General features: G+C 56.8%; 1 protein-coding gene across 11 annotated transcripts in view; it reads right to left on the minus strand.

Annotated features, from left to right (window-relative positions):
• Positions 1-13,768, minus strand: part of SH3PXD2A (SH3 and PX domains 2A) — a 241,405-nt gene that overhangs the window by 18,427 nt on the left and 209,210 nt on the right. For 9 of the 11 annotated variants that reach the window (XR_009252561.1, XM_058697665.1, XM_058697664.1 and 6 more), the window contains 3 exons: positions 11,130-11,243; positions 6,862-6,945; positions 1,646-1,763 (listed from right to left, as the gene is read on the minus strand). Coding sequence is in view for 10 of the 11 variants with exons in the window: in XM_058697665.1 (XP_058553648.1) it covers positions 1,646-1,763; positions 6,862-6,945; positions 11,130-11,243 (316 nt within the window). In the remaining variant the exon portion in view is untranslated. The remainder of the gene's footprint in view (positions 1-1,645; positions 1,764-6,861; positions 6,946-11,129; positions 11,244-13,768) is intronic. The other 2 variants (XM_058697667.1, XM_058697673.1) reach the window with 1 other exon arrangement.

Raw genomic sequence — 13,768 nt, forward strand, 5'->3', positions numbered from 1 at the left:
CTTGATCATTTTAAGAAACTGGAGGGGCGCCTGGGTGGCTCAGTCGGTTAAGCATCCGACTTCGGCTCAGGTCATGATCTCGCAGTCCGTGAGTTCGAGCCCCACGTCGGGCTCTGTGCTGACCGCTCAGAGCCTGGAGCCTGTTTCAGATTCTGTGTCTCCCTCTCTCTCTGACCCTCCCCTGTTCATGCTGTCTCTCCCTGTCTCAAAAATAAAATAAACGTTAAAAAAAAAATTAACAAAAAAAAAAAAAAAAAAAAAAAAAAAAAAAAGAAACTGGAAAAAACCCCCGCAGCCTTGTAGATAACCTCCGGGAGGGTGGTTTCGGTTACCAGCCTGCCTTAGAATGTTTGCTGGCCCTCCCATGTAGATTTGTGGTTGCTGGATTTTGGGGTTGGGTCTAGTTTTTTAGTGAGTGTGAAAGTCTAGGGGCAGTGACTTTGGGAGACACACATCCAGGCACACAGTCCTGTCCCACCTCACAGAGCAGAAAGGAACACCTCAGCCCTACTGACTGGTATGCATGGGGCCAAGGGCAGGAGCAGCTATGTCTTGTCAGGTCACATTAAGGCTGAATCCCATGTAGCCAATGACCTTCATCCTACCCATCAGCATAGCCCAATCTTAACACCACCACGGTCCAAGATACTGTCTCCTGAGTGCCCGCATCACTTGGGTCAATCCTGTCCCCACCGTGGGAGACAGAGCAGAGCACCCTTCCTGCCCAGGGTGGGTACGGGGTTCCCAGGTGTGATGGGCTGGGGAAGTGGTCCCCAGAGCTCACAGATACAAGACTATCTTGGTCATTTGGGCTACGGGCAGGGAAGAGAGAAACTGGGTGAAATCACCACAGCAGAGTCAATTCTAAAGGACCCAAAAACATTTCCTGTGAGCCCTAACCCCACCCCCCACCCAGAAGGTGCTGGCTGGCCTCAGAGCCCCAGGACAGGGGGGACTGGAGAGCAGGACTTGGTAGGGGAAAGGTGAGTGAAGCCCACAGGGTTTAGTTGGCTTCTAGGATTGCCAGGGAAGCCCTCCCTCCCCTCCCCATGCTCCCAAATGGGTTTCTCAGTTGGGGAACATGATTGGGCCCTGCAAGAGGGAGGGGCAGAAGGAAGAGGCCTTTAAGCTAGGCTTGGGCTCAGGCCTTACTTCCACCCTGGCTCTTGCAACCATATAAGCCAGCCCTGCAGAGTGGAAAGGCCGCCAGTGTTGACCTATGGGCAGCAGGGACTGCCTGTTGGGACCTCAGCAAGGCCTGTGGACGCCAGCCCTTCAGGCGGCCTGAGCTACAGAGCACACCAGGCAGCCAAGGCCGGACAAAGAAAACCAAATTCAGATGTGCTGGACCCTCCTGGCAGATGCATGGGAAGGGATTGCACCACTGCCTGCAAGCTGAGCCGGGGCCCCCTGTGCCCCACTGGCCACAACTCTGGCTCTGCTTGACGTGCCCCAGGAGAGAAGCTGCGAGATGAGCACTCTGTTCGAGCTGTTCAACCGTGCAGGGTTGAAGCAGCCAAGCCTGGGCTGTGGGCGCAAAGCTCCCTCAGTATCGACCTGCCAGCTGGTGCCCATGGCCACTGTGCAGTCTGCTGCCCAGGGCCGGAGTGGTAGAGGGATCTCTCTCTTCTGCTGAGGCTCCTACCTGATGTACCACCAGCCCTCCAAGTTCTTCCGGATCACTTCCACAGTGACGCCCTTCTCAAAGCCAATCTCGTCCTTGCTCTGGCTGGTGTAAGGCTGTACAGTGACGTACTTCTCCTCTGTGGGGGGTGGATGAAGCAACAAGGCACAGTTATTTGAGGTTGGAGCTCAGGTCCTCCTTCCTGTCTTTTCCTCCTTGGGCCTGGCCCGGCTTAGCTGGTTGCCTCACTGTGGCTCCCAGTGTGTGCAGAAGCTGGCCGGGGCCCCAGGTGGCCTGGCTAAGCCCTGGCAGCAGACAGTTGGCTCTCCCAGCCCAGTAACAGCAGTGAGGGTGCTGGGGCCTAGTGTCCTCAGGGGTCCAAAAGCTCCCTGGACTGAGGGCACAGTTAGGGGGAACCTGCCCTGTGTGGCACCTGAGTCAGGAATCCCCTGGGATGTCTGGAGGCGCCGTGGCATGCCCCCCCTTCCCTGAACGTGCCAGGCCCCCATCCATGCCCCAGACTTGCTCTCTGAGCCCTTCTCCCACCTCTACCCCTTAAATCCTGCCTCTGTCTGATCTTCTGGCAGCCCCAGGGGCACCTCCTTGGTGAAGCCTCCCCTGACCACTGATGTGATCACCTGATTGTGTGATTTCCCCAAGAGGATTGTGGGGAACACATGTTCTATGGGAGTGATTACATGGGTTTTAAGATGAGGGTCCGGCGGCCAAATGATCAGTGGTGATGCTGACTGCAGCCATCAGCAGGGCCTCCCGGAGCCCAGGGTGGGCCAGCATGCTGAGCTGACCACACAGCTTGGGAGCACCCCTTTGGGGAGCTGCCTGCTCTACCGTCACATTCGCCTGCGAGCCTTGTTCAGGGCCTCCCCAGGTACCGAGAAGGAGGTGCCTTATGGGAAGACAGGAAAAGCCTGGGAGGGCAGGTGTGGGGAGGCCGGGCAGTGCTTGTCCTCCTGGATCTCTTCGGCCTCTCTCCTGGCAGGGGCCCTGCTGCCTCTGCACGGGTCCTTGCTCAGGCTTCCAGGGAGGTGTTCCTCCTGCGTCTGCTGGGGCCAGGTGGACTCATGGCTGGCTGGCTGGCCGCCCTGTCTCCTGGGTGGAGAGCCTCCCCAGAGAAACGTTCAGGTCTCAGGAAGGATCACACATCCCCATACTCACCCTCTGGGAGGAGGAGCAGACCTAGACAGAACTGGCCACACCCTCTCGGAAGGTTACCCTGAACTCATGCTGTCTCTTCTAGCCTGTGCCTGTCACACAATTGGGGCTCCGAAGGCACTAGGCAGCGCATCAATGAAGGGCAAGGCTGTCTGAGCAGGGGCAAGAGGCTGTGTTCTAAGATACCTGCCCCACTCCTCCTTGCTCCCATCTATGACAGTAACTCCTAGATTCCTTGGTGGACCCTGATGAGCAGCCTGCCTGAGCCTTAGGCAGCAGTAGCAGTAGGGGGACGGAGGACAACTGCCACCTCCTCCCTCCCCTCCCCCCCCCCCCCCCCCCCCCCCCCACTGCCCCACGACAGGAGGGCCATCTGTTTACTTAGGAGGATCAGGGCCCTTTCTGCAGCCCTATGCCGGGCCCGGATAGCAAGTCCCTCCAGGATGGAGGCGGCAAGGACAGAGCTGATGGGCCCTGGCCAAATCTGAGAGGCTGCCAAAGGCGAAAGGTAGGTGATGACCCACTGGAACCTCCACCATTCTTCGGCATGCGCTTCTCAACGGCAAGCTTTTCCCAGACGCAGAGGTCTTTCTCACCATCGACTAACTCCTGGAAGCTTTCAAATTCCCATCCAGCCACGCTGAGGAGAGCTGCCAAGATCGCCTGAGAACCTGGGCCAGCCAGATTCTGACTCGGGCCTTTGAGAAGTTCAGTGTGCTACACTCCAGCCCTCCACTCTCCTGCCTGCTCCTGGTCCCACTCCATTTTCCAGTGGGGCACGGTAAATCCTGGCCCGGGCCGTGGCCAGAGGGGCAGCGCCAGGCCCCGGGGATGTAGGGTTCTGAGGTTAGGGTGAGGCGAGGCCTGGGCTCCACATTTTGCCTGTGTTCAGCTGGGCTATTTTTAAAAGCCTGTGGTTCCAGCAGGAAGCCATCATTAAAGTTTTCCTAGGCAAAGTTGCCTCTGCAGGGAAAAATTATAGTCCTTCTCCTAGGAAGATCAGAGGAGTGCTGTCCTGCCGCATGGCAGAGAACAGGGCCTGGACCGTGACATGCGGGCCCAGGCTCTGGAGCTGTCAGGCCCAAGCAGCAGCCTCTGCAGCCCCCAGTGTGTATGCGGAGGACATAGCACTGAGGGCCATGTAAGTGCCCTGCCTCCCCTTGACCCTCTCGGAGAAGGCAGAACCAAGCACATCAGTTTTCCCTAGTGAAGCTGAGCTGCTCCTGCACAAGGCCCCGTTCTTGGTGGCCCTCGGACTGACGTGAACACAGAGGTCTGGGAGTTTATGCTCCCAGGAAGAGATCTGGCTGGCCTAGAGGCTTGTCTTGCCCCGTCACTGTGTAGGTCCCAGGTGATGAGCATTCAGAGTGCAACTCTTCCAACTGGTCTGTGTGGGGGTTTACTTTCCTGCCATGGCCAGCTTAGGTGGTGGAGGCATGGCTTACCTCCGTGTAGACATGTGGCTGGCTGTCAGGTTCCCAGCTTCCACGTTTCCCTGAGGGAGAGGCAGAGCCAGCCCCTCTACTGGACCAGGGCAGAGCCCCGTCTGGGGGTGGGGATGGGGAACCAAGTCAGGATGCCCAGACAGACTGAAATGGTATCAGGGGCTTGGGCAGCTAAGTCATTCAGGTTGCCCGGGTCTCTAGAAGAGACTTTTAGGAATCAAAGTTTAGGAATCAAAAGGGAGAGGGAGCTGTAAGCTCAGGGGTGGGGGGTCACCTCAGGGCTTCTGGGAAGCACTGAGGCTGTGGTCACTCTGATGTGCCGTCAAAGGTGGGTGGCAACTTTGCCCTAGGGAGGGCTGACCAGGCCGCCCACCGGGTGGGTGGGTGGCTGGCTGGGGGAGGTGGACAGGCCTGTTTTGGTTTTGGAGGCGGGGTCTGGAGAACCCTGCAGTTTCCAAACCACAGACGCCTCCTCTTTCAAATGCTTTCCCCTCCGTCAGCAGTCTCCCTGGCTTCCCTCCCGGCCCCCACAACCTACCCAACCCCACTACAAGAGGCCTTCTGATTCCAAAGGCCTGGTTGGCGGAGGGGCTGGGGAGTGGAGGCCCCGGGGAAGCACTGCTTCTCTCTTGTCTAGTTATATATGACCCACTGCCTGTTTCCCCCCATTGGCTCCACTGCTTTCTCCCAGCCAGCTTTCCTCAAGTTTTTCTTGGCTGCCTGATTTAACTTAGTCCTGACTGAACTTAGGGCTGAGACTGGGAAATAATGCTGTTTAGGTCTCTTAGAGAGAGAGAGAGAGAGAGAGAGAGAGAGAGAGAGAGAGAGAGGAGAGAGAGAGAGAGAGAGGAGGGAGGGAAGGGAGAAGGGGAGGGAGAGAAAAGTGGGCTTGTCCTCATTTACATATTTGTATACGTATGGATGTCCACAGAGTTGTGCATCTGGCTGGGAATGCATGTCCACATATACCACTGCATGCGTGTAACTCCGAGTCCGCTGCCTGTGCCCATGCAGTGTGAGGGGCTACGTATGAGACCGTATAGGAAGCTATGTGTGTCCTCGGTGGTCAGAAGCAGACGTACGATGTGTCCAGAGCAGCTGAAGCATCTGCGACTGTAAAGGCATATGTGGAATGTTCTACGTTGGCTGCACGAGCGGTATTACGTGTGTAGTGGCTGTGTGCCAGAGGCCACGGGTGCGCAGCTGCGTGGGGGCCAGAGGGGACAGCGTACTGCTGCGCACGGGCAGTAGTGCTTCGTCACTTGTAAGTGTCCGTGTGCTTATGGAGACGCAGTTGCGTTTGGGGTTCGGTGTAGGATGGCGTTGGGAGCAGATGCTGGAGGGGATGGGGGAAAGCCAAGCTTTTGTCTCTGCGGTTTTTCCAGGCCAGCGTCCCCCTCTCCTCTGCTGCCAAGGCTCGGGGCAGTGTCCCAGGCTGGCCCCCCGGCAAAGCTGCTCCACCCCTCCTAGTTCTAGGGTGCCCCTGCTTTACACTCGAGCTCGTTCTCGCCGTTTCCATGAGTTGGCCTCCTGCCCTGCACCTTGGAGTCCAACCCTTGTTCCACCCTCAGGATGAGTTGGGCTCCCACAGCCAGTGCTCTGAGTGTGGTGCTGCACCAGCCACAGGCGGCGGCCACCTCAGCGTCAGGGCTTGCTGCTGCCTGGGGCTTGGGGCTGGTGCCAAAACATGGTCTCAGATTGTTCAGGAACAAGCTGTGGGGGTGGGCCGATATTCACGGGGCATCCCTGCTATCGGAGAGAGGCCAGTGCTCATCACAGGCCCTTCCAGCCTTGTTCTCGGTGAGACAGGAGAAACGGACCTCTGCTGGCCTGTGGGCCCTGGAGATGTTGAGGGGTTTGTTCAGAGGCTCGCCCCTAAGCTCCCTACTCCCAAGCTCCTGGATGCTGGAAAGGCCCTGAACCCGCAAATGTCTTAGTTCCCAATCAGCCTGGATGGCTGGCCAGGGGCCTCCCTGGAATCTTGACCAGGCCCCCTCACAAAGTGCTGATGCCAGTGCTGAAGATGCTGGAAGCTCCTGGCTGGACCTGTCACTGCCTTCAGAGCTGGCTGGGGCCGAATCCCGGGACCAGGCTGGGACTGGCTTTTGTTCCCTTTCTAGTTTCCCTGGAGCTAGCTGAAGAAGGAGGGTTGTGGGCTGGCCCTTCTTCCTACTCTGTCCCTAAGTAGTTGCTGGAACAGCTTTGGCCGATGGAGCACCTTCTCAGAGGAAGCAGGCACCGAAGAGTGGGGGCAAGTGGGACAGCCTGTGCAGAGACTTACACCCCGCCCCCCTCATCTGCAGCTTCTAGGGCCAATGTGGCCTTTCTCAGTCCAGCCGCCCCCACATCACATCCTGAATCCCATGACCCCCATCCCCAGGATGGTGGCAGAAGCCAGAGCCGCCCCCCAACTCCCAATCATCCCAATTCCCAGGTAGCCCCCTGTGCCCTCCTCCCCAACACCCCACAGCTGCAGAAGGTGAGAGAAAGTCTAGCTGTTGAATCTGGGTGAGGAGGCCGAGTGGCAGACAGGAGCAGAGCTCAGAGAGGAAGGGAGGTGTTAGCGAGAGAGCGAGGGGCGGCAGCTGCGGGTCAGGAGAAGCCGGCTCCCACAGTCACCTCGGCTGTGCTGCCTGTTGACCATCCCGCCCAGGGTCCACCGGCGATCCAGACGCCGCAGATGGGCCTTGCGTCTCTTGGACACTGGTGTGGGAGATGGCAATGGAACACGCGGCCGACGGAACCGGCGGAGAGAATGGAGATGAGGATGAGATGGGATGGGGCAGGGAGGGGGATGGCGGGAGGGAAGGTTCACGCTCCCGGGGCATCATCGCCAGGGCCAAGCACCAGCAGCATGCACCTGCTGGACGGGGGCAGATCTGCCCACTGACACGGGGGAAACTCCACCAAAGCCAAACCATGTGGGTTGCATCCCTAAGACCGAGAGGGGCTAAGAACTCACAATGCTAGCACCTGAGAGGTGAAGAGGGTCCTGGGACCCAACCTGGCACAAAGATGGCCCTCCCAGGCAGCCCCAGGGAAAGACTGCTGCTTCCACCATGGCTGGGCAGTCACGGTTCCCAGGAGGCCATGGGGCCCACGGCACCACCCATCTGTCGGCCACTCACTCACTCACCACGTCCTGCTTGTGAGCCTACCGCCACGAGCCAGGCACTGTGTCAGGAGAGACATGGGGGTCCTCTGCCATGGGGCTCCCTGTCCCTACCACCCTGGGGGTACCTGTCTTTGCTCTCTCAGCCCTCTCCGGGGCCTAGCACAGGGCCTGGCCAGAGGCTGAGCACTAGGAAATGTCGCTGAGTGAAGTGCACATGGGGACGGATGCTGCAGGCCTTGGTTCTGCTCCTTTGCTGCACGCTGCCCATCGGATTTCTGACAGCGGGGGACCTGCTGCCCAGTTCTCTGTGCTGCAGCCCCTCTCATCCAGCCCATGCCCTCTGGTTGCCGTGGCCCAGCCCCAGAAACCCTCTGCCTTCCTATAGGATGCCCAGGTATAAAGACACCATGTCAGGGCTGCGGGGCACCAAGCGGCCCCCTGCAGAAGCTGGGGGTCAGACTGCTCAAGTATGGGGGAGACAGGTCAGCAGAGTCAAAGGAAGACTGTCCAGATGCACCTGAGCCAAACCCCACCAAAGCTTCCTAGGAAGTACTTATTTTTCTTGAGGGAGTGGTGGTGACCTATTTGACCTGCTTCTTGGCAGGAGGAGGCCTGGACCAAAGGTTGGAGATAGGGATTCAGCTGAGGCCTCGCTGCCGGATGCCTGTGTCACCTGGGGGCAGGCAGGCTTCTGTTCTTCTCTAAGCCTGTTTCCTCATCTGTCACTGGGGCTGACATCTGCCCTGGCACGAGCAGAGACAAGGGACTGAACGGGCCACGTGGAAAAGAAACGATCTCCTGTGTGAGGCCAGACTGGGAAGGACCCTGACAGCTGACCTCCCGGGCAGGTTGTTCGGTGGCTTCCCTGTGGGCAGAGGAAGCCTCAGCTGATGCTCAGGCCAGGGGCCACCACAGCAGTAAGTGTTATTTCCCCAGCTGAAACCATGCACATGGACCATCTCACTGAAGCCTCACAGAAGCCCTGTGCAGTCAGCACAATCTCCATGTTAGAAATGGGAAAACAGAGGCACGAGGGGGTTAAGAAACCCTCTGAGTCACACACCTAAGTGTCAGGGCAGCACATGAATCTAGGTGGTCTGGCTCTGGAGCCCAGATTCTAGGCCCTACGATGTTCCTCCCCCTTGACCCTGCACCCTTGGCCTGCCAACAACAGGGAAAGCCCAGGTAAGAGGCTGGTGCCAATGCGGACCCAGCAGGGAGAGAGGCAGATCATTGCCAGCGGCTATAGGGCACAAGGGCACAGGCAGAGACCCAGATTCTGGTTTTGGCTCTGCCACAAACTGAACTGGGGGCTCCATGGAGGTGACACCCCTACGGGCCTCCATTTTCCTACTACCTCTGAGAGGCAACGGACCCAATGGTTCATGAAAGCACTTTGCCAGTGTTGGGCTTGGCCCTTATTGTCATCAGGGGGTAAGAGGATCTTCAACCTCCACCCCAGCCCTCCTACCTCCTACCGCTAACATTTCAGAACTCGAGCATATGCCAGAATGCCTGGTAATAGAAATAAACCCAAACAGCCAATTGTCTTTTTGGGATCAGGGATCAGAGACCTATGATGGGATGGCAATAGGCCTGGAGTAGAGGGGACCAATGTGGGATAGTCTCTCGGACACACCACAGATGCCAGGGCCCTGGGCTGGGGTGGTGAGCCCTGAGCTCTCCTGTTGAGTTGGGCAGAGACGCCCAAGATGTGATGATGAAGTTCACAGCTGCCCAAATGTTGCCAGGGGTACTGGCACACAGGTCCTATCAAAAGGATGCTGAGGAACCTATTTTAAAGATGGTCTCCCTGAAGGCACATGCACGCACACACGAACACTTCTGAACGCAGAGCCTGCACTGGTTGCCTTACTGATTCTTACTCTGTCAAGGTCAAAATCCTCTACAACCTGCCACTGCTTGTGCTTGCACTGCAAAAGCACCTCCTCTCTCCTCAAACCAGGCTGCCATCTGTGTGCACACATCTCCCTGGCTCCTTCCTGCCCGGGACTTCCCTGCCTACTCAGTGTCCTGTCCTGCATCTCCCGACATCTCTGCTCTGACATTCTTGGCAAAGCCTTTTAAGGCGGGACTCAAATTCCACACACACACACCCTCTCAGAAGTGCTTACAAGCAAAATGCTTCATGGGTGGGCAGAGGGCACAGTGGTAAAGACCACCAGGCAAAGGAGGCTGACCAAGGCTCAAGCCTTACGAGGACAATCACGTAGCTAAATGTCTTAAAGCCTCAGTTCCTGCATGTGGAAAAGGGGGATTATAACAGTGCCTCCCAGAGTGGTGGCAAAGGCTTTTAAAGTCCCAGGGCCACACACCTGGCAGGGAATAATACCTCACTAGACACTCTAGGGATTGTTGTTTCTGAAAGGCCCAGGGATGACCACAGAACATGGAACTGGGTAGGAGGCAAGGCCTGATGACTGCAGATAAACTAGACCAGAGCCAGCTCAGGGGCTAAAATCCTCCACCATTGCAGAGGTGCAATGGAACCAGAGATGAGGCTGGGTGCAGGCTCAGCCCCAGGGCTCAGGGAGCAGCCAGGAAGGATCGGGCACCCAGTCTGAACCTGCAAACTCTTCCCGACGGAGCCTCATCCCTGGAAACCTGTCACAAGGTAGATGTGCATTGCAGGGGCTGCAGCCCTGGTCAAGGGACTGAAATAAAGCATTTACATGGGAGGAAGGGTGGGGCTCCAACCGCCTGCCGAGTAACTGACATTTAGGGCAAGAATGAATAAGGAGCTGGCACTCGCTTGGCAGTCCTGCTTATTTTGGCCTGGGCAGCATGGAATGGAGGGTGTGTATGTGGGGGGCAGGCCTGGAGGTGGCCTGAGCCCCGGGTGGCAGGTCTCTGTCCCCCTGGCTCTCAGTCATGCCCATTTGGACCATCCCCACTGACCATTAGGGCAAGCATTCCCGTTGCTGGGACACAGAGGGTTTAGAAGTTCTTAGGAGCAGGCAGACAGGAACTGGGGGTGGCTCGGACTCCCTGGGCTCAGGCGGCCTGCTCTGGAGAATACCTGAGTCCACAGACAGTGCTGGCCTGGGGGGGGTGGGGGGTGGGGAAGGGGGAAGGGCAGTGAGAAAATCCCAGGAAAACATCACGAGGCCAGAGCTAATCAGAGAGGCCAGGGGTGCAAGGGCCACCTTGCGGTTCTTGCTACAATGAGAAATGACTTGCAGGCTTGTTCTCTGCATCTGAACTATTGGCCAGGATAACAGATATCCAGAACAGAGACTTCTGAGTAGACATGCACAGCACAAGTTGTGTGTACAAAGCCCATTGCGTTCATCCCTGCAGCAGAGAGCACACTGTGGGGTCAGGGAGGCAAAGGTGGGTCTGTGTGGGGTCCCCAGGGGAACCAAGGGCTTCTATGGGCAAAGGGTGCTGTGGCATTTAGTCCTAAGACTATTCTTTCCAGTCTCTGCCCCAAAGTTGCCAAAGCCTGAGATCCACACTCCAGGGAAATTTCCCCTCTAATTTGAGCCCCATGCAGGGCAGGTAGGGCCAGACCTGGGAAAGGAGGTGAGCTTGTGGGCTGGCTTCAGTGAGATGGGGTCCCAAGGGAAGGGTCTGGCACATGGCCCAACTCACCTTAGGGATTTTGATGGCTTTAGGGAGAAGAGTGGGAAATGGGTTCACTCCAAGGGCCAGGAATGGGGTGGGTACCCATCCCTGAGGATCTCGAAGCAGCCCACACCCTGCAAATGCCTCATTATTTCCCTTCCGCATTGAACCTGCAGGTCCTTACCTTCCCCAGTCTTGGAGGTGTTGATGTCTGAGTCATCCCGAGTACCATTCTGGGCCTCCAGGTAGGTGGCAGGGACCCAGCCCTGCTCCTCAGAGGTGCTCACAAACCACCAGCCTGCAGAGGGGACAAGAGAGAACGCAGTCATGAGAGCCCAGCAGGATTGGGCGGGGGTGGGGGGGGTGGGGTGGGGGCAGGGCATGGAGCCAGGCAGCCTGGGCACCTGGCAAACACCTGGCTTGAGTCCAGCCTTGAGAAGCCTGTGCCTCACTAAGAAGCAGCCAACACGCTCCCTGAGAGGAGGGCCCGATGGACGGTGATCCACACTTACACAAATGCTTGATGAAAAAATTTAACAGTAAAACTGAAACAAGGATGTGTCAAATGTGTGAAATCACCCTGTGGGAGAGGCCAAGGAAGCTCTGGCTAAACAGTGACCACTGAGGGTCTCTGAAACCCATTAGGACTACTGGTGTGCCTGGGAGTTTAGCTGCCTTCTCTCCTTTCAAAGGTATCCAGAGATAAATGCCTCACAGACAACTTCTGACGGTCACTGTGCCCCTGGCTCCATCACAGGTCCATGGCATTTGCACATCAGTGCTACTCATGGCCGCCCTGAAGTATGTTGACGTGTCAATCATACTAAGTGGGCACCGCACCCTTGAGTGACCCTTGGCGGTCACGGCCAAATGAGAAGAGTCTTTCTCGTTCCTTGGTTCATTCATTTATCATTTAAACAAATGTTGACTGAGCCAAGTACTCTGAGCACCTGGGTCTTGGGACTCCACTAACTGCCATCAATCCCATCTTAGAAAGAATTCTTCACAGGACCTTGTCTTTGCCCCCATCCCATTCCGATCCCTCTCTACCCCCAAAACAATCTGGCACTGGTTCTCTGTTCTGTCTGTGACAGAGCTCACCATTTCCAAATATGGACTGTTCCCTGTCAAGAGACCCAGGGCTTTTCCCTGGGCAGCACGGAGGCCCTGTCACTGCCCACAGCAGGGAACAGCTGCCCGAGAAGGGGGGACACTGGGAGCCTCCGAGGTGCTCCTTGTTGGGAAGTGGAAGGGGCTGCCTGAGAGCCGCTCTGATCACGGAGAGGGACAGGGGAAAACCGTGCCACCATTGCACAGGACATCGGCACCCGGAGCCACCTCCTAGGTCTTCCACAAGGTGTGACGGGCCTGGGATAGCACACAGCCTATGATCTAGTCTCGAATGTCCACTGCACCCCACCTTCTCCGGAGTTCCACAACGCTCTACCTGCTGCTCTGGAAAGACCATGACACCCGGTGACATCTGCACAGTACCATAATGACGGATGCATGTCATTACACGCTCATCTACACGGCACCAAGAGTGAACCCTACTGTCAACTATGGATCAGAGTGATTTGGATGTGTCCGTGCAGGTTCATCAGTAATGACAAGTATACACTCCGATGGGGGAGGCTGTGCATGTGTGAGGGAAGCATGTGGGAAACCTCTGTATCCTCAGTTCAATTTTGCTGTAGGTCTAAAACTGCTCTTAAAAAAAATAAAAATAAAAAAAAACACAACCAGTTGTAACAAACAGGAAAAAGCCTTGGATGAGGAATCTGGAATCTCAAGGCCCAGAGCTATTTGGCTCAAGGGCCTTCCTCAGTTGGGTCACTGTTGTCCCTCCGGAACCCAGGGTGGGTGCGTTCCTCCCTCCTCCCCTCCCTCTCCCAGACTGGGATGGCATGAGCCTTCACAGCCACAGCCACTTGCACATTCTGGGCCACTGAGCAGACCCCCTGGAGCAGCACTACCGTCCTCCCTGAAGCCCCGGCCACAATGGTGTGGCTGCTCACAAGGCTGTGGCCAATGGAGGCCCCAAGGAAACCAGAAGACATGATCATGCAGGGGTCTTTTCCCCTTCTCTCGGCTTCGGGGGGAGCACTCTCTGGATCCCCAGCAGTCTCGGCCAAGAAGCACCATCCCCAGGTGCTCTTCCACAGAGGCTGGCCGGAGGTCACGGAACAGGACTCCCCATCTCATAGGGATTTCCACCATGAAGACGGTTCTGCCCCCTTGACCACAGGAGCGGGCACACCTGGTCAATCATCTTTGGACTGAGCTGCTATTCCCCCGGACACTGTAATGGTTCTGGGGCTTTCTCAAGAACTGACAGGGGTACTTGGGCAATCTGAACACTAAGTACCACATAGACCAGGGATCACAGGGGTACATGGGAAGAGGTGGCCTGAGGGTTAAATCACTAAATCAGCAGCAAAGTCTAGAGATGGAGAAAGTCAGACTTCATACCATTGGAGTTCTGGGTTCCAGGTATGCTAAAGCCAGGCCACCTGTTGGACTAATTACAGTGAGCCAGTGACTGTCTATGCTGTTAACTGAGCTGGAGTGGGTTTCAGTCACTGAGTATCCTCACTAATCCCATACCTACCCAGAAACCACCAAAGTTCATGACTAAAGGTCCACCATCATGAGTCAAGTCTGGAGTTGCAACTCAAGTCCACTGGCCACCTGCCACCACAGACCTCAGCAGGTGAGGACAGAGCCCTCCAAGCCACTCTGGGTAAGAAGTACCACCCCCAAATTTCCGCGCACCAGGATAAACTCCAAGAGCCCCAAAGAATAGTCACCATACTTCTCAAT

The sequence above is a fragment of the Neofelis nebulosa genome, chromosome 13, assembly GCF_028018385.1.
Source record: "Neofelis nebulosa isolate mNeoNeb1 chromosome 13, mNeoNeb1.pri, whole genome shotgun sequence".
Taxonomy (NCBI): Eukaryota; Metazoa; Chordata; class Mammalia; order Carnivora; family Felidae; genus Neofelis; species Neofelis nebulosa.